The 23094-nt window shown below is 43.7% G+C and overlaps 3 protein-coding genes across 3 annotated transcripts; all 3 read right to left on the reverse strand.

Annotated features, from left to right (window-relative positions):
• Positions 1-947: 947 nt before the first annotated feature.
• wu:fj16a03 (uncharacterized protein LOC335475 homolog) lies at positions 948-4093 on the reverse strand. Its single transcript, XM_063191697.1, has 3 exons — positions 3981-4093; positions 2815-2913; positions 948-1227 (listed from the first exon to the last, which is right to left on the reverse strand). Exons 1-3 carry the CDS (start codon positions 4024-4026, stop codon positions 1142-1144), a joined length of 231 nt encoding a protein of 76 aa, XP_063047767.1. The 5' UTR covers positions 4027-4093; the 3' UTR covers positions 948-1141.
• Positions 4094-4874: 781 nt separating this feature from the next.
• LOC134441744 (nuclear factor 7, ovary-like) lies at positions 4875-14872 on the reverse strand. The gene is made up of 5 exons (XM_063192138.1): positions 14241-14872; positions 13776-13880; positions 7418-7440; positions 6227-6351; positions 4875-5813 (listed from the first exon to the last, which is right to left on the reverse strand). The coding sequence occupies exons 1-5, from the start codon at positions 14862-14864 to the stop codon at positions 5263-5265; spliced, it is 1428 nt and encodes a 475-aa protein (XP_063048208.1). The 5' UTR covers positions 14865-14872; the 3' UTR covers positions 4875-5262.
• Positions 14873-18670: 3798 nt separating this feature from the next.
• LOC134441403 (nuclear factor 7, ovary-like) lies at positions 18671-22767 on the reverse strand. The gene is made up of 6 exons (XM_063191696.1): positions 22275-22767; positions 21633-21728; positions 21113-21343; positions 20587-20609; positions 20343-20467; positions 18671-19293 (listed from the first exon to the last, which is right to left on the reverse strand). Exons 1-6 carry the CDS (start codon positions 22683-22685, stop codon positions 18722-18724), a joined length of 1458 nt encoding a protein of 485 aa, XP_063047766.1. The 5' UTR covers positions 22686-22767; the 3' UTR covers positions 18671-18721.
• Positions 22768-23094: the final 327 nt, after the last annotated feature.

Raw genomic sequence — 23094 nt, forward strand, 5'->3', positions numbered from 1 at the left:
TTAAAGACAAAAGCAATGGTGACATCTCTAGCTGGTGTAGCACACTATCTTGTGGTAGAGGCAAATTGTGGGAGTGGCAGACAAAGACATGTTCCGCTGACTTGGCATTATAGACCCATTTACAAACATTTGAAAATGTTCTGGCCCCAAATTGTGACGTTTCTAGGCTGTACACCCAATGTTTACAAACATGCGAAGGGGTCAATTGACGAAGAGAGTTCCAACACTCACCTCTTTGAATTCTCATCTTGTGCTTTACTCTCCCTGAAAAGTGTATTTAAGTACCATGAAAAGCGCTTTACAAAAAAATACTGTTGTTATTAGTTTTGTAATAATAATAGTAATAGTAATAATAATAATAATAATAATAATAATAATATAGTACTTTAATTATTTAGAGCATTATTATTACTATTTTATTATTATTATGTACCTCCCCAAGCCCAGTGCTCCAACATTCCCTTTCACGCAAATAAAGTTTTTTTTGTTTTGTTTTTCAATTTTTGTCATTCTCATGTTTTGGCAGAATTTACATGTTGAGGTTTTGCTAAAGCTAGTCAATGCTTCTATTGTTTCACTTAAAAAAGGATAGTGCTAGGGCCTGGTTCCAAATAGAGAAAAGTTGCATATCGTGAAGTAAAATGTAAAATGTTTGGGTAGTGGCATGACAATCCGGGACAGCTTTTTAAAAATTATTTTTCAAACAAAACATTTTTTTATGGTGAAGTTTAGACCTTGTGATTTGAGCGAACCCCCTCTCAATAGAAAGCATTGTATTAGTGATGATATTTTCCACATCAAACTAGAAGCTACATCAAAATTACTTATAGTTCTTTGCTTTTATTCTTATATTCTTAAAGAATTTCCAACATAACATGTTTTTAAATTGTATTCTTGTACTCATAACATCATCTCTCTGGTACACACAGAGGACTCTGGAAGTCAGCTTGTAAAGTTTTTGATGAATGTTTATTTTAAAACAGTACTATAAAACGAAGGATAAGGGAAGAGTAGTAAGTGCAGCAATATAAAAGTGGTTTCTGTAAAAAAAAAAAAAAGGACTTTCAAAACTGAGTTGATCTGCACATACTGCAGAGCTGTTCCTTTTGGGATTATATTGCAGTGACCTCTGGTGGAGAAGTTATGCATTACAGTTGTCCTCGTGACAGCATGTCCAGCCTGGTTTCGAGCAGTACTCCAATCTGACGCATCCCTTTTCACCAGTCCCTGCAGATGGAGAATAATAGCATGTGGTCACCAAATGGATCAATCATTGCCTGAAAACATCTTTTAAAAAACAAAAGTGTTGGATCTAAAAATATGAAGTAGTCTAAGGTCTGTACAAAGATGTACGCCTAACCATGAAAATACTGAAAAGGGAAATTAAACATTTTACTACATGTTTTACATACTTCTCTGTAATACACTTAAAACAAAACAAACAAACAAACAAACAAGCCAAGTGGTGGGAAATGAATAGCACTGTGATAGGAATTATGTTGTGAACTCTGCTCTGAATTGTGATCATATCTGGCCTCACTTGTCCTCAGATCAAGGTGGGGAAGCTGGCCAGGCCTGTGTCACAACCAGGCGAGCACACTAGGCAATTGCGTAGGGCCCCCTACTAGCTGAAAGGGCCCTTCTGGTAATGTACAGTACCTACATTCAAATGGCAGACATGACAGATGTGTGTCATGTGCCAGCATTTCCCTAAAAATTTCAATGATACTTGTGACGGAGGTCATTTTGCACCTGCTCGTCCCCCTCAGGACGCGAACGTGCGACCTCGTCAACTACAACGGTCCGGCAATAGGAGGCACAGTACGATACCGCTGGACCAAGAGACCATTCTCCCAGTCCAACGGCATCGACGTATGAGGCTTTGGAACTCTGCTAGTTAGCCTCCGTTACATACTGCTGTCAAAATTTCTCTCGAGGGGGGCCCTCCTCAATAGTTTGCTACCTTGTCAAGTCAAGTCAGCTTTTATTGTCACTTTCTTCATATGCACAAGTCATACAAGGAAAGTGAAATTGTGATTTCTCTCTATACCATGCCAGGACATAGACATACACAAGACTGACATTTTACAGACTGACATAAAGTGCAAGACAGGACAGGTAACAGTAAACAGAAGATAAGATAAATACAGAATGTAGACATTACAATAACAGGGAAAAAGTGACAGTAGCAATAGTAGCAGTAATAATAACAATAGTTATATAAAAGTAGTAGATTTGGGGTAGCAGCATTGTAAGCAGCATGTTGTAGTGAGCCCGTTTATATGGCCGCAATAATCGGTTTATTGATGCGCATATAAACGGGCTCATAGTCTTGCGTTCCAGGACTGAGGTACTGTAGGTAAGGTGCAGTCTCGTGGTACAGTACCGTGTGTGTGTGTGTGTGTGTGTGTGTGTGTGTGTGTGTGTGTGTGTGTGTGTGTTTGTGCGTGCGTGCGTGCATGTGTGTGTTCTTGTGGGGTAGTGCAGGTCCAGTCCAATAGTGGAATACAAAAAGTCAAGGCTGTGCTGTAGTGCTATGTGGGGATATAAGGACCCCAAGTCCCTCTGTGCCTATAGGGCCTGTGAACACCTTGAAACGGCCCTGAAGCTGGCAGTGAGTGAGCTGTGTTTTGTGCCAGTGGCATGCATTACATTTAGCAGATGCTTTTGCCCAAGGGCAAGCGAGGACATAAACAATAGACTACAGTACAAGCGGAAGTCCAGAGTAAACAGCAAGCAAGCCTGGTGAAGAGCACAAAATAAGAAGTTCCTCAGAGCAGGCTTTTAGTATTATTGAGTAGCCTAGGCACTTACTCCTGGTGTAGCATGCCTGTTTGGTCTTTCCTCGACAAGTGAGATCCATATTCCTCACCATCAGGAAGTCCTCCCCTTTGCAGCGTATCTCATAGTCACCTACAGTACAGTAAACAAAACAAAAACAGGAAGGAAATTTGAGAGTATGAGAAAAGAGCCAAAAAGTGTCTCAGAGGCATGAGACAGACATTCCTCACATGTGCCTGTAAATAATGAAAATGTAATAAACACTGGGAGAACAAAATATAGCACAAATTGGAAATAGACATTTCAGTGAATGTTCTGTCTCTGTAGTGTTGTGTAAGTTTGTTTTAGCAGGAAGCAGGAAGAGTGCATAGGCCCTACAGGCATTGTTTACTTTTGCTAATAAATCAGACAAGTCTGTTTGACAATTCATCATAAAAGCTAGGGCTATTTTTTCTGTACGGCTGATATATTTTCTTTATAAAACAAAGCATGTCATAGTTTTTGTCACAGGGAATAGCCAGATATTTACAACGAATTCGCCAGCTTTAAAACCAACCATCCGGCTGCACAACGAAGCGAGAAGCGGCTGCTTGCTGCATAAATCTGAGGAGAGCTTGCCCGTCGCAAACTCCGTCAACCGGTTTCATCTTTTTTGGTCTTTCAAGAGGTCGATATCCAGGACTGCTGCGACGGTTGTGCTGCTCCTCGCTCTCGACGACTCAAGTGATAATAATCGCGGCTGGTATGGAGTGGTGCCACTGCCATCTGACACACGGAGGCGGGGAGCTCGTTGTTTGGACTAGTTGGACGTGTCTTACTTGTTGTGACATGTTGTGAATGGGACGGCAGCCTTCCCCTCTGTTGATCTCGGCTCTTTGGTTGCAGTTTGGGACTGGCTTCGATGGACTTAGTTCGCATTCCAGCGCGATTATTGCCCCAGCTCACACCTCATCGTTTTATCTTATTATCCGGACAAATTGGATTAGTTTCCCTTCACAGCGGAATTCTCTTTTCTAATTCGCTGACCAAAATGTCGTTGAGGGTGAAAAAAACGTTCCAAAAACGCGCTGTGTGAGAGCGCGTGCGCGCGCGCTTTGAGTCTAGGCCTACTTCCTATTTTCTGCTATGCGAATACGCTTGGATAATGAGTGTGTGTGTGAATGTTGGTGTGCGTGTGTGTGTAAAATATGGAGACATACCCAAGCACAGGGGCAGTAGCAGCAGCAGGATGAAGAAGGCCTTCATGATGTCTCTATGAGTGGAGAGCTAGGCAGAATGTGACTAGGCCCCAACCCCGTCGCTTTTATACATGCCTGTGTAAACAAGCACACCTATTGACAAAGTGGTGGGACAGAACATTCTAAATGCATCCCAGAGGTGAGATGAGGTTAACGTGTGTGTCTGTCCAACACGGAGGGTCTTGGGGATGAGCCAGTAACTCGTGGACATGAGTAGATAAGAAATGGAATCTGTCCCGCAGTGGATTCAGTGTTTACTTTCTGTAGAACTGCTGCGTCATGATAACACAATTTTCAAAAAAAATCTACCAAAATACCGGAAAAAACAAAAACCTGACAAAATTGTGAGTTTCAGCTTTATTTCACAAGCATATTTTTAGAAGACATTTGTATTGTGCATATCCCACACAGTTAAAAGACTATTCATGAAGTTTCGGCTAGTCGGCTATAGATTTATTTATTTTTACACCGTGTGAAACATTTTAAGCCTTTATTGTGTGGCCTACTGATATCCTATTTGAGGATTCTTCCTCTATATTCTGAAAACACAAAATTCAGTGTTTCAAAAGAATTTAAATATCACAGAGAGTCAATGATTAAGAGTGATTTAAACAGAACAAAATATCAGGCTCCTCAACCATTCTGTAAGCTCAGGTGCATGTACAGGTTTCTCTAATAGTGGCCTTGTAGTCAATGCATTGTTGGGTCTGGTATCCCTTCTTCCTCTTGATATTACCCTATTGATCCTACTCTAGGGTTCACATGTGAGTTCACTGGCCAATCAAGCACACTAACACTGTGGTCATTGAACCAACCTTTGGTAGCGTGGGTAGGTAAGTCCTGGAGTAAAACACCTTTGATGAAAATGATTTAATGACATTCTCATATACAGTGTTATATTGGTTTCACTTTCTGAGATGGACAAAAATATTGAACTTTTTCACTTTTTTGCTGTACAGTGTATGCTTTGCTAAAGCCAAGGCCAACTTTTCAAGGTCAACCTGGTTTGTAGCAGCAAAAAAATCAGTTTGCATTCAAAATAATAATTACAGACACGTGTGACTGATAGGCCTACTTATGGATTAAATTCCCTTCATAAAATGTATCATATTGGAATCCTAAAAAAGCCCTGGGGGAAACAATCAGTTGGTGGAGTGAAGTATGGTGTCTGTATCTGACACTTTATCTGTTAAGATATTCATTCGATGATGTCCACCTCCGTGTATATTTTGCCCAACTTACATCACGGCTCTATTGTCACCATAGCGGTTGCAGAGGCGACCTTAATTGCTTTCGAACCCGGAGCAAAGAATGGCAACAGTCTCTCAGTGAAGCTGTCCTCCTTGAACGTGTATATGAGGGTCATGGTGGTTGCGTTGTAGAAGGATAGCTCTCCCTGCTCGTAGTCCAGTATGACTCGCACTTGACTGGGCTTCCTGCTAACGCTGATCTCCGGGTTAAGCTGGGTGCAGGCCGTGTACCTGCCGCCATCACGGAGCGCTAGCGCCCAGTAGCCATTAGAGGGGCACAGCTGTTGCTGTTTTGACTCCTTCCTGGCCCAGGACTCTCGCACCACCCCAATGTCCCACGTCTCTCTGCCTCCAACCTCCACCTCCCAGATGTGTGTACCACCTGGACCCAGAGGTTCTGCCCCCAGGACACAGTCGCTCTGGTGACACCGCTCTGGGTTTGCGGGGACCTTCGTCGACGACTGACCCATATTCTGGACGCTGGTCAGGTCATGGGAGATCAGAAGGCTTGGGCTGGCTGTGTTTGGGTCAAGGATTACAGGACCTGAAGCAGACAAAGAAATCAGGTGATGAAAGTGAAAGTGACAATTTGGGCTTGAATACCCTAGCCTATGGGACCCAAGTTTGAGTCTAACCACCTGGGTCATTTCCCAACCCTGCCCAATCTCTCCCCCTCTCTCTCCCACCTTCATTTTTTTTCTTTCCGCTATCATACTATCCTTTGAAAGTAAAGGTATAAAAAGCCATACTTTTTCAAAATGAAATGTGAAAGTGGCAGTTGTCAAAACAGCACACAAAATGATCAAAACAACTGCAACCATGCATTTAATCAACCATACATGTGGTGGCAGTCATGGCAAAAGGTGGCAAACATGACATGCGGCAAAAATATATCAGATGATTGCGTGCTGGATATTTGTGTAACTGAGAATGTTATAGGTGTGCTTGACCACTCACAGAATTCACATTTTTCCTTCATCTTCTCCCACACTTTATACTTGAGGTTGCCCAGGTGAGATGCCACGTTGATCAAAGCACCTGTCACCAGAGTCGGATCGGGCTCTGACAATTTCTGTGTAAGGCTGAGCGAGAGAGAGAGAGAGAGAGAGAGAGAGAGAGAGAGAGAGAGAGAGAGAGAGAGAGAGAGACAGTGACAGAGAGAGAGAAAGAGAAAGAGAGAGAGAGACTTAGGATGGGCCAAATCTGTTATCACTCTGAAGTGCATACACCAGGGGTGTCAAACTCATTTTGGTCCGGGGGCCGCATACAACCCATGTGGACCTCAAGCGGGCCGCATTAGTAACATCATCGCAAAAAAAAAAACGTAAAGCAGAGGGTTAGTGTTCAATACTATCACGTTTTAAGTGTGTTGAATATGTAGAAAGCAATGCAATACTGATAATCCTATGCAAAATTTCCTTGACTTCATTCATTCATTGCCAACCGTCAATGAATTAAATATGGGACAGTTCATTTTGGCAGGGGGTCTGGTGGTGTTCCCCCAGAAATGTCATGCAGGTATCGATTTTGCCCCGAGGGGCGTAATTGCGCATTTCGGTTATTTCATTGAAAAAAAAATATATATATATATATATATATATATATATATTAATATATATATAAATATATATATATTTTTTTTTTTTACATCCGGGCCGGATGGAACCCTCTGGCGGGCCGGATGCGGCCCGCGGGCGGTACGTTTGACACCCCTGGCATACACTATACGTACACTACCTTGTAATTTTGCAGTATTCTGCAAATGTTAAGGAAATAACGTTGAACTGTGTATCATTGAATGTGTTTTTGTATCACAGACATTGGTCACTATAGTTCAACACGTATAGCCATCACTGCGACATTATTACATGACGGGTGTAGAAAGGCATGGCAACTCAACCATAAGCCCAACACAGACACACACTTTTGGACCCTGCATGGCTAGATAAACAAGCGCACACACATACGGTACACACGTCACGCACACACATACGTATGCACGCACTTTGCATGCATGTGCGTACACATACACACACGCACACGCACACACACACACACACACACACACACACACACACACACACACACACGGAGCAGAGAGGAGGGTTAAGGACAAACAGGGTAGCAGTCAGTTAGAAGTCAGTATACCTTTCTTTGTGGTTGTTGTAGGTCTGTAAAAAGCAAAAAGAGAAGCAGGTCAGCACGAGTGAAATCATTACCTCATCAAACCTCTAAGACAGTGTTTCCCAACCAGGGATATGTGTACCATTAGGGGTACGCGAGCACACTGAAGAGGGAACTTGGAAAAATGTAATTTTAACAAATGCATGGAGCATAGTCACCCTGGAATAGAATAAGCGATGTAAAACACAAGTTAGTGGGTACTCGTGGCACAACAAAAAGGCTCGGGGGTACATGAGACAAAAAAGGTTGGGCAACACTGCTCTAGGACATATGTCACACCACTGACCTAACAAAAAAAACTGCTGAGTCACTCAGCCTAGCTTAACATGACTTGGCAATGTGGGGGAGTGCTTTGACCTTTGGGTTAAGCATGGGTTTAAAGATCGCCTCTCAACGTAATTTAATTAATATTGCCGTGTTCCCAATTGTTATTGAATGTGTTACGCGTTGGTCCTGTTTTAAAAAACGTTCTGGTTGCTTTGTTTCAAGACGTTTTTGCAAGCTGGCAAGGTGGCTTGTGGAGAAACGAGAGAGTGTTCCGTGTTTCTCGTGGAAATGCGTCTCTGATTGGCTCACTCCTCCTGCTCTCAAAGAAACGCGTCTCTGATTGGCTCAGTCCTCCAGCCTTGGGAGAGAATGTAATGGGAAACAGAGTCGCCACTTCCCCGGATGGTACTGCACTATAGGGGCGCCAACGGAGGCGTGCAGGCTCCATTCAGGGCTGTGCTCTTTCGACAGCGACCCCTAGGCGAGCTGTAGGCACGGAGCAACCGGAGTGAGCAGGCTTTATGTATGAGGCTTTGTGCTGTGTGTGTACCTGAGAGTAGCAACCAGCTGATAGCTAAGCTAAGCTATGTTTCGGACCACCAGACGTTGCTTGTTTTGAAAACAAGCAGAAAAAAATTACTCGACATGTTTTTAGATAAATGGGTCGATATAAACCTTTGTGGGCAACGCCTTCTTTCGACGTGACGAAACACAGAAAGGCTTTCGTGATTCGCTCGTTTCTCTGGATTATTGATGTAAATTGGGAAACACCGGGAAACACAGCCAGGAGAGTTGACGCACCGCTATGAGAGCCTTGCAAGTGAGTTTAACTTGGGGTGACCGTCCGATCTTCGAAAGGAGTGAGTAAAACTGAGTTTTATCGGAAGTTGGCCTTTAACGTCCTGTAAAAAAACCAACATCCCCACTAACAAATCAATTGCCTCAGGTACAGTCATGTCATTCCAGTGTGCGGTGTAGGCCTACTGTATTTTTTGCACACATTGCATGGGAAGCGACGCTGGCATGGCAGATTTTACCTGATGGTGAAGTTGGGCTTGTAGCGTGTGAGCAGGATCTTGTCAATGATTACAAATATGGAACCCCTAGCTCCAAAGTATCATTTTGCAATGTTTTTGTTACACCAAAGACAGACATTGTCCTGTGAGTCTTTGCAACAGTGTGCAGCTGGGGGGGGGGGGGGGGGTGCATAGGGGACAGGAACCCCCGGCCTCACCACTTGGGGGGGGGGGGGGCTGCCAGTGGCTTTCGATTGCCAAACATCTTGTAGGGGCCCCATTCTACGATATTTCGTGGGCCCAACGCCTCTGACACATCTCCCGCCCCCCCTGTCCTAATACCAGTGCTCCGCCCCTGCTAGTGGTGTCAACAATAATCGATTTGGCAATGCAATGCAATGCGGGGTATGGACGATTCAATGCGGCAAGTTCCAGAATGGATGCTTCAATTTTTTGAAGTTTCAATTACTTCCGTGGATATTGCAGGAGCAAATGAATGTTAAATTAAATAAAAGCACTTCAAAGCATTGAAAACTGCAAGACTGATACAGAAAACAGCCAATAAAATGTTGCTCAGTATCTGACTTGTAGGCCTATTGCCTCATCATGACTGATGAAACATTTGCTTTGCTTTCAGTAGAAATGTAATGCATTGCAATGCATCGTAGAATTGAATCGAAGCGCAATGCACACCACTATGGGTTACCATGCTGTAACATGTCAGGAAACAAATGGATGGCTATGTCTTGGCCTAGCATTAACCCGTCATGGCCAAGAGGTTATGGAGGGGGGCTTGTAGCATGTGGGTTCCTGGTTTGATTCTCTTTGAAATGACAATCATCATTGGGTAACACTTCACTTGACACCGCGGCGTCATATTCCGGCATCATATTCATTGGTAGCCTATGACATTACAGTGTCATCAGTGTCTTAACATAGTTATGGACTTCTGATAAACATTATGTCCATATCATAAACGTTGTATGACTGTTGGCATTACGTGACATTCGGTTATGGTAAAGACAACTAATGTCAACTTTTCATAACATAAAGCGTTCATGACGTAATGTTTATGACTTATCATCCACGACTGTCATGACACTGTTTTGACAATATTATAAGTAGAGTAGAGTAGAGAGTAGAGTATCGTTTATTGATCCCAGGGGGAAATTAAGGTGTCAAGTAGCATACACACATACATAAATAAAGACATTGCTCACAAGACATTACACACATACTTAGACATAAAATAATCATATATAGCTCACTGTTACACACATACTTAGACATAAAATAACCATATATAGCTCACTGTTACATACATTTGCCCAGGCATATCTCTCACACTATCTCTCTCACACACACACACAAACACACACACACACCAAAAATAATAATAGAATAAGTGTCCACAGTGTCGTGTCATGCATACAATGCCAGCGTCAAGCAAAGTGTAACCCATCATTGTCTTTTCTAGTAATACGGTGTATAAATATACATCCGAGTAGGTCTAATAGTCCACATAGGCCTACCTGAAGAAAAACGGTGTCCCTAGCCTCCAAGTCTCTCTCCACCTGTCTGATGGTGAGTCTCACTACCTCCGCCTTCCTCGTCAGGATACATTACATTACATTACATTACATTGCATTTGGCAGACGCTTTATAACCAAAGCGACTTTCAGAAAAGGACATAATCAAGCCAACATCACAAGCAAATACAAAGTGCACAGGAGATATACAGAACAACAAGTGCAATTACAAAGAGGGGTTAGGTTTTTTTTTTAATAAAGAGGAAATAACGAGAACACACACACACAAACACACACTCACAAACTAAACTAAACTAAAACATCATGTCAGGATTCTGCCCTGGGGCAAGGCCAGTTCAATCATTAGTCTAGTAGATTCTCTCGAAAGAGGAATGTCTTTAGTTGTTTCTTGAAGGCTGCAAGAGAGGTGCTTAGTCTTGCTGCCTCTGGGAGACTGTTCCACCACTTGGGAACCACAACGGAGAACAATCTTGACTGGGAGTACCTAGAGCGACTGGATGGCAGAGCCAGACGGCTTGTGCTGGATGAGCGCAGATCTCTTCTAGTACCATAAGGCGTTAGTAAGTCCTTCAGATAAGCTGGGGCCGTTCCTGTGATGGTTTTGTAGACAAGGGTCAATGCCTTGTGCTTGATCCGGGCGGCGATCGGTAACCAGTGCAACTCAATAAATAGAGGAGTAACATGGGTCCTTTTGGGTTGATTGAATATCAACCGTGCCGCCGCATTCTGGATCATTTGCTGAGGTTTTAGCGCACAAGCAGGTAGACCTGTCATGAGTGAGTTGCAGTAGTCAACGCGGGACAGGACCGTGGCCTGGACCAGTCGTTGTGTAGAATATTGTGTCAGCACAGGTCTGATATTCCGTACGTTGGACATCTGGATTCGACAGGTCCGGGTGACCGAGTTGATGTAGTTGGAGCATGACAGCTCATCATCAATCATGACGCCAAGGTTTTTGGCGACTTTGCTTGGGGTCACGATGGTGGAGCCTATCTTGAGGTTGATGTTGTGACTGAGCGGCTCTTTAGCTGGGATCACCAGGAGCTCTGTCTTGGCCAGGTTCAGCTGTAGGTGGTGGTCCTTCATCCATGTTGACAAGTCGGTGAGGCAGGCAGAGATGCGTTCCGAAACCGTGGTGTCCTCTGGACGGAACGACAGGTACATCTGGGTGTCATCAGCATAGCAGTGGTAGGAGAACCCATGTGTTTGAATGACACGTCCCAGGGAGGACGTGTATATTGCAAACAGAAGGGGTCCCAGCACTGATCCTTGGGGTACGCCTGTGGAGAGGGTGTGAGTCGTAGACAGCTTCCCTTGCCATGACACACTGAAGGTGCGTCCAGAGAGGTAGGAGTTGAACCATGAGTGGACAACGCCTGTGATTCCCATGGCTGTGAGTATCCTCAGGAGGATCTTGTGGTTGACTGTGTCAAAGGCTGCAGACAGGTCTAGTAGTATGAGGACCAAGGATAGTCCTTCCGTTCTTGCAGTCCTTAGAGCTTCAGTCACTGAGAGTAACGCAGTTTCAGTTGAATGTCCACTTCTGAAACCAGATTGTTTTGGGTCAAGTAATCCGTTCTGGTTTAGGAAGTTGGTGACTTGCTTTGCAACTGCCCTTTCTAGCGTCTTGGATAGGAAGGGAAGCAGTGAGACAGGTCTGTAGTTTTCGACATGAGCAGGGTTCAGTGTAGGCTTCTTCAGTAGTGGTGTCACCCTTGCTTGTTTGAAGGCGAAGGGGACAGTGCCGGAGGAGAGTGAGGAGTTCATGATGGATGTGATTGCTGGGACCACTGTTTGGGCAATGTCTTGAAGAAGGTTTGTGGGCACTGGGTCTAGTAGGCAGGTAGTGGGACGGCTTCTTGTGATGAGTCTGGAAACGTCTTCTTCAGAGAGCAGAGTGAATTCATGAAGTGTTGCAGGAGTCGCCGTGTTTTCCAGGGGGGTGTCTTCTGGGCGGGAGGGTGGTTCACAGAATTGCTTGCTAATATTTGCCGTCTTTTCCGTGAAGAAGGTGGCAAAGTTGTCCGGGTTAAGGTCTATGGGTGCAGGAGGGGGGGGAGGGTTGAGCAGTGACTTGAATGTAGAAAACAACTTACGTGGGTCTGTAGTGTTGCTGATCTTGTCGTTGTAGTAGGTCGTCTTGGCAGCTGTTACAGAGGCGGAGAAGGAGGCTAGTAGAGATCTAAGTTTTTCGAGGTCAGATGGGTTGCGGGTTTTGCGCCATTTCCTTTCTGCCGCTCTGAGAGTGGTACGTAGAGCTCGGATGGTCTCTGTCAGCCATGGTCGCGGTTGTGAAGGTCTTGCAGGTTTAGTGACTAGTGGGCAGAGGTTGTCGAGGCAGGAGGTCAGTGTGGAGCTGAGCGAATCTGTAGCAGTGTCAACATCGAGTGAGGAGAGCACGGTTGCTGAGGGCAAGGCATCTGCCACCATTGATGCAAAGCTAGTGCAACTTGTAGCCTATTGTGTAGGCCTACATGTGGACACCAAAGTCCAAAGTTGCCATGTTGATTGGATCACTTGCTTAACTACACTGATTGAATCTATTGCTGAAACTTGTGTGTGTATGGCTCGGTCTGAAGCAGTTGCAAATGTAAAGGTACCCTTCACTCCTTGCAAGTATAACCTCATGATTAATGGAAGAACATTATTCTCATATAATAAGGTTGGTTTGCAGTAAAGCTTACTTCTATTAATTCTATCAACTTCATTCTGCTCACCTCGTATCATGTTGAGTTCTTGGGGTGCTCAATCAATACGGTCACAAGAGTGACTAAACGGAACCTCTCAGTAAAGCCCCAAGGATCCTGGACCAAGAGGTGACATCCCAAGAAACCTACAAAAGACCTGCTTTTGGAGAATGAAGACAGTTCTGCTTTCGTGGCTGCGAGGTCAAGATGCAGGCTCCAGAGCCCTGCAATGCTTTAAACATTTGTACTTTTTATATGCTGGATGCTTTGGATAAATAAACCAGCCAAATTTAAGAATTTGACACCATGCTCTCTGACTCTTTTAAAATAACACGCCAGATTCTAGCTAATACATAGAAAGGTTGCAAAATGGGGTTTTTAATGATTTTCATGGTTTGGAGTAGAATGGCTAAAATCCAACAGTATGGCGGACCCCGGATGAAATTTTGCTTTGGGCCCCATAAAGGCTTGGGCCGGACCTGGTCATCACCATCTCAAACCTCTTTGTACATTTAATCTCAGTCACAGCATTACCTCACTGTTTGACCTCTTTGTCCATATTTTTAATCTTCTTATTGTAGACAGAATTTAAAAGTCTTTGTAAAGTAAATTCTGACAAGTAAATTATGATTTCATAGTACCCTGCCAAAGTTCTTGTTCTGGTTGAACACAGTGCTGCATATGTGCCCAAATGAGCAGAGGTTACATAGACTAAAAGATCTGGTTATGCTAGTTTCCATAGTTGTTTGAAGAATCAGCGTGCCGGTGTACACTTTTACTTTCATTTGCATGTGTGTCATGTACACTTCACCTCTATGTACTCAGCAGTCTTCTCACACTCCTGCTGCACCTCGCTGAATACCTGCAGTTTAGCACGAAGTGGAGTAAGAGGCGCTCTGACTTCCTCCTGACAAAGGAGACAATAAAGAAAAATTAGAGATATAAATGATCACAATAACACGTTTTCAATTGATTTACACCCTGTATTGTACTTCAGAGAGGACACAGGCCAGACTGCTTCCAAGTTCATGTTATAGAAAATCACATATATCTTTAGGCAACTCTGACTCTGATTTGAAGGAGATGCTGAGGTGCTGCATGTAGTGCAATGCAGCAATGCACCTGACCATATACGGGCCCATGAGGGGACAGGTTCAAGTCTGGCCTTGAGCATTTCTCTCCCACTAGGTTTCCTGCCTGTTCACCACTATCCAAGAAAGGTGTATTACCCCCAAAGGAGATGGAGTGACATGTGGTTGTCCCTTACCCTCAGGGCTGGAGCTGCCTCCTCCACCGGGCTCACTGGGTGCCCCTTGTGTTTTCTGCCCGTCTGACAAACCACGCAGATGGTCTCTCGCTCCACAGCACAGTACAGCACCAGCCTCTCGCCATGCAGGCTACAGTATCCACCTTCTTGTTCCTCCTGTTCCCCTTCTTCTTTCGCTCTCCTTCTTTGTCCTGCTTCTTTGCTCTTTCTTTCTCCTCCTGTCGCCCTCTGTTTGAGGCCTGCACTCTCCTGCTGCTTCTTGAAGACCTCCACGATGTTCCTGAGGGCCAGGTTTGCGGGAGGGGTTCTCCCAGGGAACTTGCGTCGGCAAACCGGACAGGGGTTGCTGCGCTGGTCCTTCCAGTAGGCATCCAAGCAGAACCGGCAGAAGCTGTGGCTGCAGTCCAGAACCACCGGGTCGCTGAAGACCTCACAGCATACAGGACACTGCAGGTCATCCTCAAAAGACAGTGGACTAAAAGCCATTTGTGAGCTTGATAAAAAAATGACGAGGAGTGAAAGACAGAGATAGGTGCCAGGGGAAGCCACCACCACACAGCTGCACAGACTGCTTTCACTTCTCGTCTTGTGCAACAGCTCTTTAGCACACTTCCTGCTTTGCATTGTTTGTTTTACCCGCACAAAAAGCTGCCACTGTAGTGTTTGACACTGAAACCACACCCAGTGGCAGTCCTCATTGCTGTCATTGGTTATGATGGTCTGTTGTGATCTAGCCTGAGTATCATCCTCCGTAGTGACCGCGCTGGCTCAATACTTTCGCTTGCTGACCACGGAGTCTGACCCTGCAGCCACCCCCGGCAGTTGGAAATTATCTCACTTAATGAGGGAATTAGCCTTTCGCAAAACCCCTCCCACAAACGGCCGCCAACCAATCCGAGCTCAGCAACGGTAACTAAGGAGTGTAGAACTTGTCGAGGTCCGTCAAAAACCTACGATTTCAGGGAGACATACAACGTGTGCCTATGGCACCGTCAGGGTCCGACACCATCTGAAGATTAATTAGGACCTCATTTTTTCACTTTCCCGAAGCAAAAACCTCAAGCGGACTGATAACAGGGATGGATTAAGCCATGTGAAGGCTATTAGCTCCAGGTGATCATATTTAAAATTAGCAGGCTAACTGTGCAATCGTCTTGTTTGCTAATATAGCCCCCTTCCCCCTTGCATTTAGCTGGCAGAAAATGTACCCTAAACAAATAATCAATGCATCGCTCAGACTTAAGGACAATATTATATGATATTATAGTATTGGATCCACGGCATTATGATTCAAATTTTATTGGGAAACTACTAGTTGCGTTGTTTAATATGCGCCAAATGCACAGCCCACGGAGCAGCCCCCACCCTCTCTCCTTCCCAGTTTGTGTCTGTGTATATGCGTCGAGTGTGACAGCAAAAAAAGTAACACTGAAATGGGGCTGCGCTTGTTCCAACCTTGTTATGAAGATATTAACTGTCAACTAAAACCATTAAAGTGAACAGAAGAGAAACGCCCAGTGTGACTGCCCAAGAGCTGCGCAGTGTCAGTGCCGAAAGCCCGTCAAAGGTCTTGGCGGACGGCAATGTCCCAGTTTACACCAAGCACTATCAAATGTCCTGGTTACAGACATCACATCGCCATCATCAAGTTGTTGTATTTCAGTTGAATATGTAAGAGGGCTTGGGGAGGGGCTTAGACTATCAGCGAGCCTATTGGCTATTCAGATACTGAACGAATATCTGAATTCCAACTGCCGGGGGTGGCTGCAGGGTCAGACTCCGTGGTCAGCAAGCGAAAGTATTGAGCCAGCGCGGTCACTACGGAGGATGATACTCAGGCTAGTTGTGATCATTTGCTGACTGCTATCATCCGAAGCAGGCAGTATCTCAAGTTACTTGTAGAGAGTTACACAATCCCTGGTGCTGAACAAAAAGGTTACGAATTTTTGGAAAAAAAGGTTCGCACACTCCTTTGGATTTTTTTTCTTCTTTAAGTTATTTTTTCTTCTTTTTATTAATTCATTCAATTGCAACAACGTTTCGACCTCTCTGTCTTCTTCAGATCTGAGGAAGACCGACAGAGAGGTCGAAACGTCATTGCCAGTATCTCATGTTACACATGTGTCTGAGGCAGCCAGTTTGGAACTTATCAGGGCTCTAAAGTAACACCAGCCAACTGGCAAAATGCTGGTGAAATTTCAGTTTGGCTCGTAAAAAAGACCAACTTACTAGCTACTTTAACCCATAGAGTTTGGCTAGTGAGATTACATCTTCTAGCCATTTTGGCTGGTGATGACAAAAGTCAATTTGGAGCCTAAGTGGTAATGAAAACAATGGCTGCTGCATGCATGTACACAAGAGAGGGAAGTACAGTACAAGAATAAAAGTAAACAGACATGCCATGGCCATCCAAAGTTTCAATGACACATTTATGCAAATTGAAAACAAATATGGCAATAACTCAGTTGAACGGAAAAAGGGAAAAAGCTGACTTCAATGTCACTTTGGTTTGGTTAATATGTGAAATGGATGCAATAAAAATAATTGGAAGTGTACACTGCAGAAAACATGAATGAATGACACGTCACAGTAAGATATGTTTATGCACAGTGCACATCAATAATGTGTACACCCTTTTTGAAAAGTAATATTTTGAACAATATTTCAAAAGTTATTCTCAAAATGTGCATAGATTAAGTTCAGTACAACATCCGTGAAGCTTACCACAGAGAAGTAGCTTTAATTACTGTAACTTAAAGGGACACTGTGCAGGAAATGGTAAAAAAAAAAAAAAAACGAACTACTATGCTGCTCATTGAAACTAGGCTCCCTATTGCCAAATTTGATCTTTACATGAAAGTTTACTGAGTAATAAACAAATATTTTTAGTATGGTCCAAGTAGTCATTTTTGCAGCTAAAAATGACTATTTTTGGAAATTAAAAATGGCGGACCATGGAGAAGATCCCCCTTTTCATGTATGAAAAGTGCAATTTTTCCAGTCATAATTAATACTTAGAATTTGTTGCTGGTGGTAAGTATTCATGAAAAAGGTAACATTAGTGAATGGGCAGCATGAATTCTGGAAATAAACAACTACAATTCTCACACAGTGTCCCTTTAAATGACATTTTTCCCTTTGTGCAAAATAATGGTGGAGCAAAAGTGATTGGGCCTACACTCCTAGTTTGTCTCCTACTCTCCTAGTTCAAAACTCCCCATTTATGTTTGAATGAGTTCAGATGAGGTGTCATACTTAATCATTGAATCACTGTCACCTCTTCAGAAAATCAACATTGATCAGGGTGTACTTAGGGTCATTGCCAAGTTGGAAAAGAAAACAATGACTCACAATGAAGGGCAATGAGTAATGGTGACATATTTGCTATTCGTAGAGCAATGCATTCATGATTACATCAAAACAGCTCTCAAACACCAGCAGCACTCATGCAGCCCCACATAAGAGCTGTATGCTACCATCTCAACACCATACAGTTTTGATGCCATCAAGACTGATCTTGGGCTCATGATTCCATAGCCTCCATTTGAGTCAGAATTAGGCCTGGCACACTCTTGGCAGGCTTTTTTGTGTCTGGGCTATAGGAGACACTTCTGTGATAAATGATACCCACATACACCATTCCTTGTGAAGTGAAGTGAAAGCCCATTGGGAAACTCCAACTCCCATTGTCATTGTGACACAGCACTCCACAGCACACAAGTGCACACTGCACACAACAAAATTGCATTTATGCCTCACCCGTGCGGAGTATTGTTTCATGGGAAATAATCACAGCAGTTTAGATGTCTTTGTCCTTAGTTAACTGTAATGAACTTACAGAACAACTTTTGTCAACCATTTTCATCAAAAGATGCTCCTGCCGAGGAAGTCTGGACGTGTGTCTGTGAGATGGCTGCAGATCCGAAGCTTCATCTTCTAATAGCATCGACCTTTCTGGTGTAAAACGTTCTGTCTTTCTTTCTCAGGTCTTTTGTCCTGACTTACTTACTCTATCCACATTTTGAAAATAATGTGTTTATTGAAATATGGTTGAAAATGTTAGCTTTCAAAAGGGGTGTACTCATTATTGGTGTGCACTGTATGGGGAAGAAAAGTAATACAGAAGGCCTATGTTGTGCTCTGCTCTAGCTCCACTTGGAACAGATGGACAACTGATGCCATTCTACAAGGAAGCGTGCAAATGACAAGAGGGGAAAATTACAGTACGGTAGGCCTTTATCAAAATATGAATTGTGCGTAGTTATGAACAATGAGTGAAACTACAACAATGCTTTACAATAAATTATTGTATATATTCTGAATTAAGACGTTGACACTTTACTCCCTAACAATTATGTGATGCGACACCAAACAGACAAGGAAACAAAAAGAAATAACGGCAAGAAAACTAATCAATTACTTTCTCCATACCCCCTACCTCCCTGATCAGACAAGTGTACAGTATGGACCGTTTTTGCGTCTTAAATTGGGTTTGAGGTGCATGACACAGTCACAATTCCAGGGCAAATCCTAAGCATTCCCAGATTCTCCCCATCCGTATTCAAACAGGGGGAGAAGTAAGGGTAAAGCATGCCTTCTTTGTCCACATCCTTGAAGGTGTGGATAGGGGACATGCCCTCCGCATCATAGAAGGACAGACAATGGTTGTCACAGTCCAGCGTAATGACCACCCTCTCTGGGTGTCGCTTCAGAGAGAGTGTGGTACCCACTGTGGCTGTGCCGGCACTGTAATCCTTGCCATTAGACAACCCCACTGCCCACAGCCCGGCCTCTGGGTTCACGTTCACCACGCCTTTTCTGGCTACGCCTTCTCGCGCCACGCCCAGGACCCAGGAGCTTTGACAGCCCACCTCCACCTGCCAGGTGTGGGTGCCCGTCAGGAAACCGGGAGAGCCCAGGACCCCCAGGGTGCTGTCGAAGCGCTCAGGGTTGTCTGGCAAAGGATGGGAGGCCTGGCCGTCTCTCACCTCCGACAAGGAGCCCGAGATTAGCAGGTCTGGGTGAGCTGTATTCTCGTCGAGGCACACGGGGGCTGGAGGACAAGAAATAGTGTTAACACTCTTGTAGCAACAAACGAAAAACTAAACATGTGTGGTCCACTTCTGCAGGAAAGGTGTAGTGAGAGACATGTAGTCACTTTTATATTTTAGTGTAGTATTTTACAATGTAGGTTTACTAGGGAATTCATTTCATATCAGATATATGACCCAAATAAAATCAAGTCCATTAGGTGAAGTTAATAATTAGAAGGGAAGTCAGTGTAAAATGGACTTTGGGTTTGATAAAGCATTATAGCGTTGAGCATTCCTCACGCCACACTTTTTAGGAAGTTAAAGTACTTCTGGCAGACACTGACGACTGGGAAGGTACAAACATCAAGATTATTTTAGACTACAAGTAGAATCTTGATCAAACACCAGCTATGTAAAAACAACCTCAATATTTGGTTACAGTATTTTAAACCGGGAGAGCCTGAATTCGCTCTACACTCCCTTGGCAGTATGACAACGACCCTGGTATTCAAAATGAGGATACTTTACTGTACTGTAATGTGCTCATTAAATGAAACCGGCAACTGTCTCCAAGGCAGAGATAGCAGAACAAGTGTTGCCAAATGTACGATAATCATTGTGTTTGCACCATAATTCTGTCCTCTGTATGATCAATAATATGAAAAAAACATAATTCATATGATTTTAGAGTTTTCTTTCTTAAAACAAACATTTGGTTTGTGTACCATCATTTTCCCTTAAAAATGTTGGTATGATAGTTCAACCTTTTCCAACACTAAGATGAACACAGACACTATGAAACAAAGGTGAAGGTGGAGAAAGGCCAATTTCTGTCTATGAAAACAAACATTTTTAAAATGTAACTTAGTGTTAAAAAGTTCCCAATGTATCATTCTCAATGCCAGGGTTATTATAATTCAACCAAGGTGTGGAGCTGCTGAGAAAATGCTATGTATAATATATAGTTGTGTTGTGTATTTCAATTATTCCATATGCTGTTCAGTGTTTAAAGGCATCTCATGGTTATTTACTTCACATTTATCTAAATCTGACTCATCAGGATACTCACTGTACTGAACCATCTTCTGCATTTTCTCCCAGACACTGAGCTTGAGGTTGAAGAGATGCCGGGCTACGTCAATCAGGCTTCCTGATATCTGCTTGGGCACTGGCTCCTTTAGCCTCTGCAGAGCACTGAGACCACAGCAGCACAAAAAACAATGTAGCATTTTTACACAAAGATACTTTGCATCTTGTACCATGCCGTGTGTAAACTATTTTGATTAAAAGATTAACTGGTAACACACTCTTACCTTTCCTTTTGGTCTTTGTACATCTGAAGGAAAAACATATATTACATCTGTAGATTAGTACTTTATTCACAGCGCAGTACACTTTTAAGTCATCTTAACATCAGAAACACATCTACGTGCATATGTAAAACCAAAGGATTGTGTACTTTCAATATATTTAAATGTACTGTATGTATTTCAGTCTATTCATCATGTACATAGTGTTGGCCAGGGTTGCCATTTCGGTGTGCTCTTAATGAAACACAAATGTATGGAAGTTGTTCTCCCCATGAGTGTGTTGCTCAGACTAGCCAGGCCGCGCCCTCCTAGTGACGCAACACCTTCGGTGCAACTAGTCAGGTCAAGAGCAATGCAAGTACTTTCTGAATTCTCGAAAATACGGGAACTCCTTTCACTTTGTCGGGAAGCAAACCACCATAAGCAAACCAAGGGAGGCGGGTCAACCATACCGTTTGGGAAATGTTAATTGTTATGCTCTTGGTCAGAGATTTGAACGTCGATGATAATCAGTCTAGCTCAGACAAACCTGGAGGAAAGTGATGTCCTCTGTCCCAGTTACACTCCTGACGTTCTCCATTTCCTGGTTCAGGGAGCTGATTTGTCTGGAGAGGCGCTGGAGGTTCTCCATCAAGGGCACGGTCTTCTGCTGTTCTTCCAGCCGCACAGCAGCAAGCCGGGCCTCCTCCTCCTCCTTTAGAAACTGGCGGAGCTGGGCAAACTCTCTCCTGATCTGGCCCTCTGTGTTGTGGCCCTGGGTCTGGGGTGCATAATACAGAAATAAATATAGAGGTAGGAGAGAGAGGCCGTTTGGGCTTTCAAGTTGGAATGTGTGTGTGTGTGTGTGTGTGTGTGTGTGTGTGTGTGTGTGTGTGTGTGTGTGTGTGTGTGTGTGTGTGTGTGTGTGTGTGTGTGTGTGTGTGTGTGTGTGTGTTTGTGACGGTGTGTTTGTGTGTCGGTGTGTATGTGTGTGTGGCCTATTTTGCATTTGGTTTGTGCTTAGACGTGATAATGTGTGTTGGGCTTCTACTGTAGTTATGATGTCTTACCTTGATGTGCTGAGCAACGTGTTCACTCACACCTCTCATCTCCTCCAGGCTGCCAAGCCTTGTCTGCAGTTCCTCCATCACTGAAACTAGATCAGTCTAGACATGGAAAATAAGGGAGATTTTTTGGGAACAAACCTGTGCTTCGTATCCCTAACCTCACTGGCTATTCAGCACAATGAAATAAGCACAAAATGTATTATATTAATAAGCATAGTGCATATTTGATGTATAGTAAATAGGGTTATTACATAATGCGGATGTAGTTATTGAAAAACAGATCTGCTCATTAGCAAGGTAAGTAAGATATGTTAGATCAACAGATAATCTGTGAGATCTAAGATCTCAAGTATCTGCGATCTCAAGTATGACAGTATGGAATATCATATTACATTGCCAAGGAGGACTAGAATTATCTGGGTAAGAGCACTTAGAATAGAATGCAATACAATACAATAGAATACATAGAAGAAAATAGAATAGAATAGAATAGAATAGAATAGAATAGAATAGAATAGAATAGAATAGAATAGAATAGAATAGAACTTTATTGTCATGACAGTAATCTGTCTTTGCTCTCCCTGTCGCACCTGACATACTACATACATCATCTATCCCCTCCCTCACTTCACCAAAGCCCTGTACCTTCAGCTGGTCGGTGGCCTCCACGATGGTCTGGTACGTGTGTAGGCCATGCTGCCCCTTCTCCACACACACGCCACACAGTACCTGACTTCTCTCCTTGCAGAAATACCGCAGTTTCCTGTGGTGTTTGGCGCAGACCTGTCCTCCTACCCTGCCTTCCTTGGTTGCCTTCTCCAGCAAGAACGCCTCCACAATATTCCTCAGGGTCATATTGGGAACCAAGTCTCGGGATCTCTTCCTCCGGCATGTAGGGCAGGAGAGGTCTGAATCCTTTTGCTGTTCCCATGCCTTCGTCAGACAAGAACGGCAGAAGTTGTGCTGGCATCCCAGGCCTACCGGATCGTGGAAGAAGTCTGTGCAGATGGGACAGGTTAGTTCCTCTTCTAATAGAGCAGGGGCTTTTGGATCCATGGCTCAGGTCACCGGAGGGGACTTTACCTGGAACCACTTTATAGTAAAAATGTCACACAGTGTTGCAGCATTCAGGTTTCAGTTTTCCAATCTGTGTGGAGACGGAAGAAAGAGTGGTTTATCATGATCTGATTGTCTTTGACATATTAACTATGGGGGGCAAAGTTTATGTTACTCTCAGCTATGTAGGCCTATGTGTTGAGAGATTTGATGACGTGTCGATTACTGTATGTCATTGCTTCCTTTACATGAAACAAAATAAAAGCACAGAAATCCTCTTTTGATGTATTGTGGGTCCACCGACCGAACTATTGTCCTGCCCAGAAAATTCTGTCATACAAAGTGTTCCTGAAACATTCATTTGCACAGGTGTGGAATCAGCAATCATACAGTATATAGCCTACTTGAA

The sequence above is a fragment of the Engraulis encrasicolus genome, chromosome 24 (genome assembly GCF_034702125.1).
Source record: "Engraulis encrasicolus isolate BLACKSEA-1 chromosome 24, IST_EnEncr_1.0, whole genome shotgun sequence".
Taxonomy (NCBI): domain Eukaryota; kingdom Metazoa; phylum Chordata; class Actinopteri; order Clupeiformes; family Engraulidae; genus Engraulis; species Engraulis encrasicolus.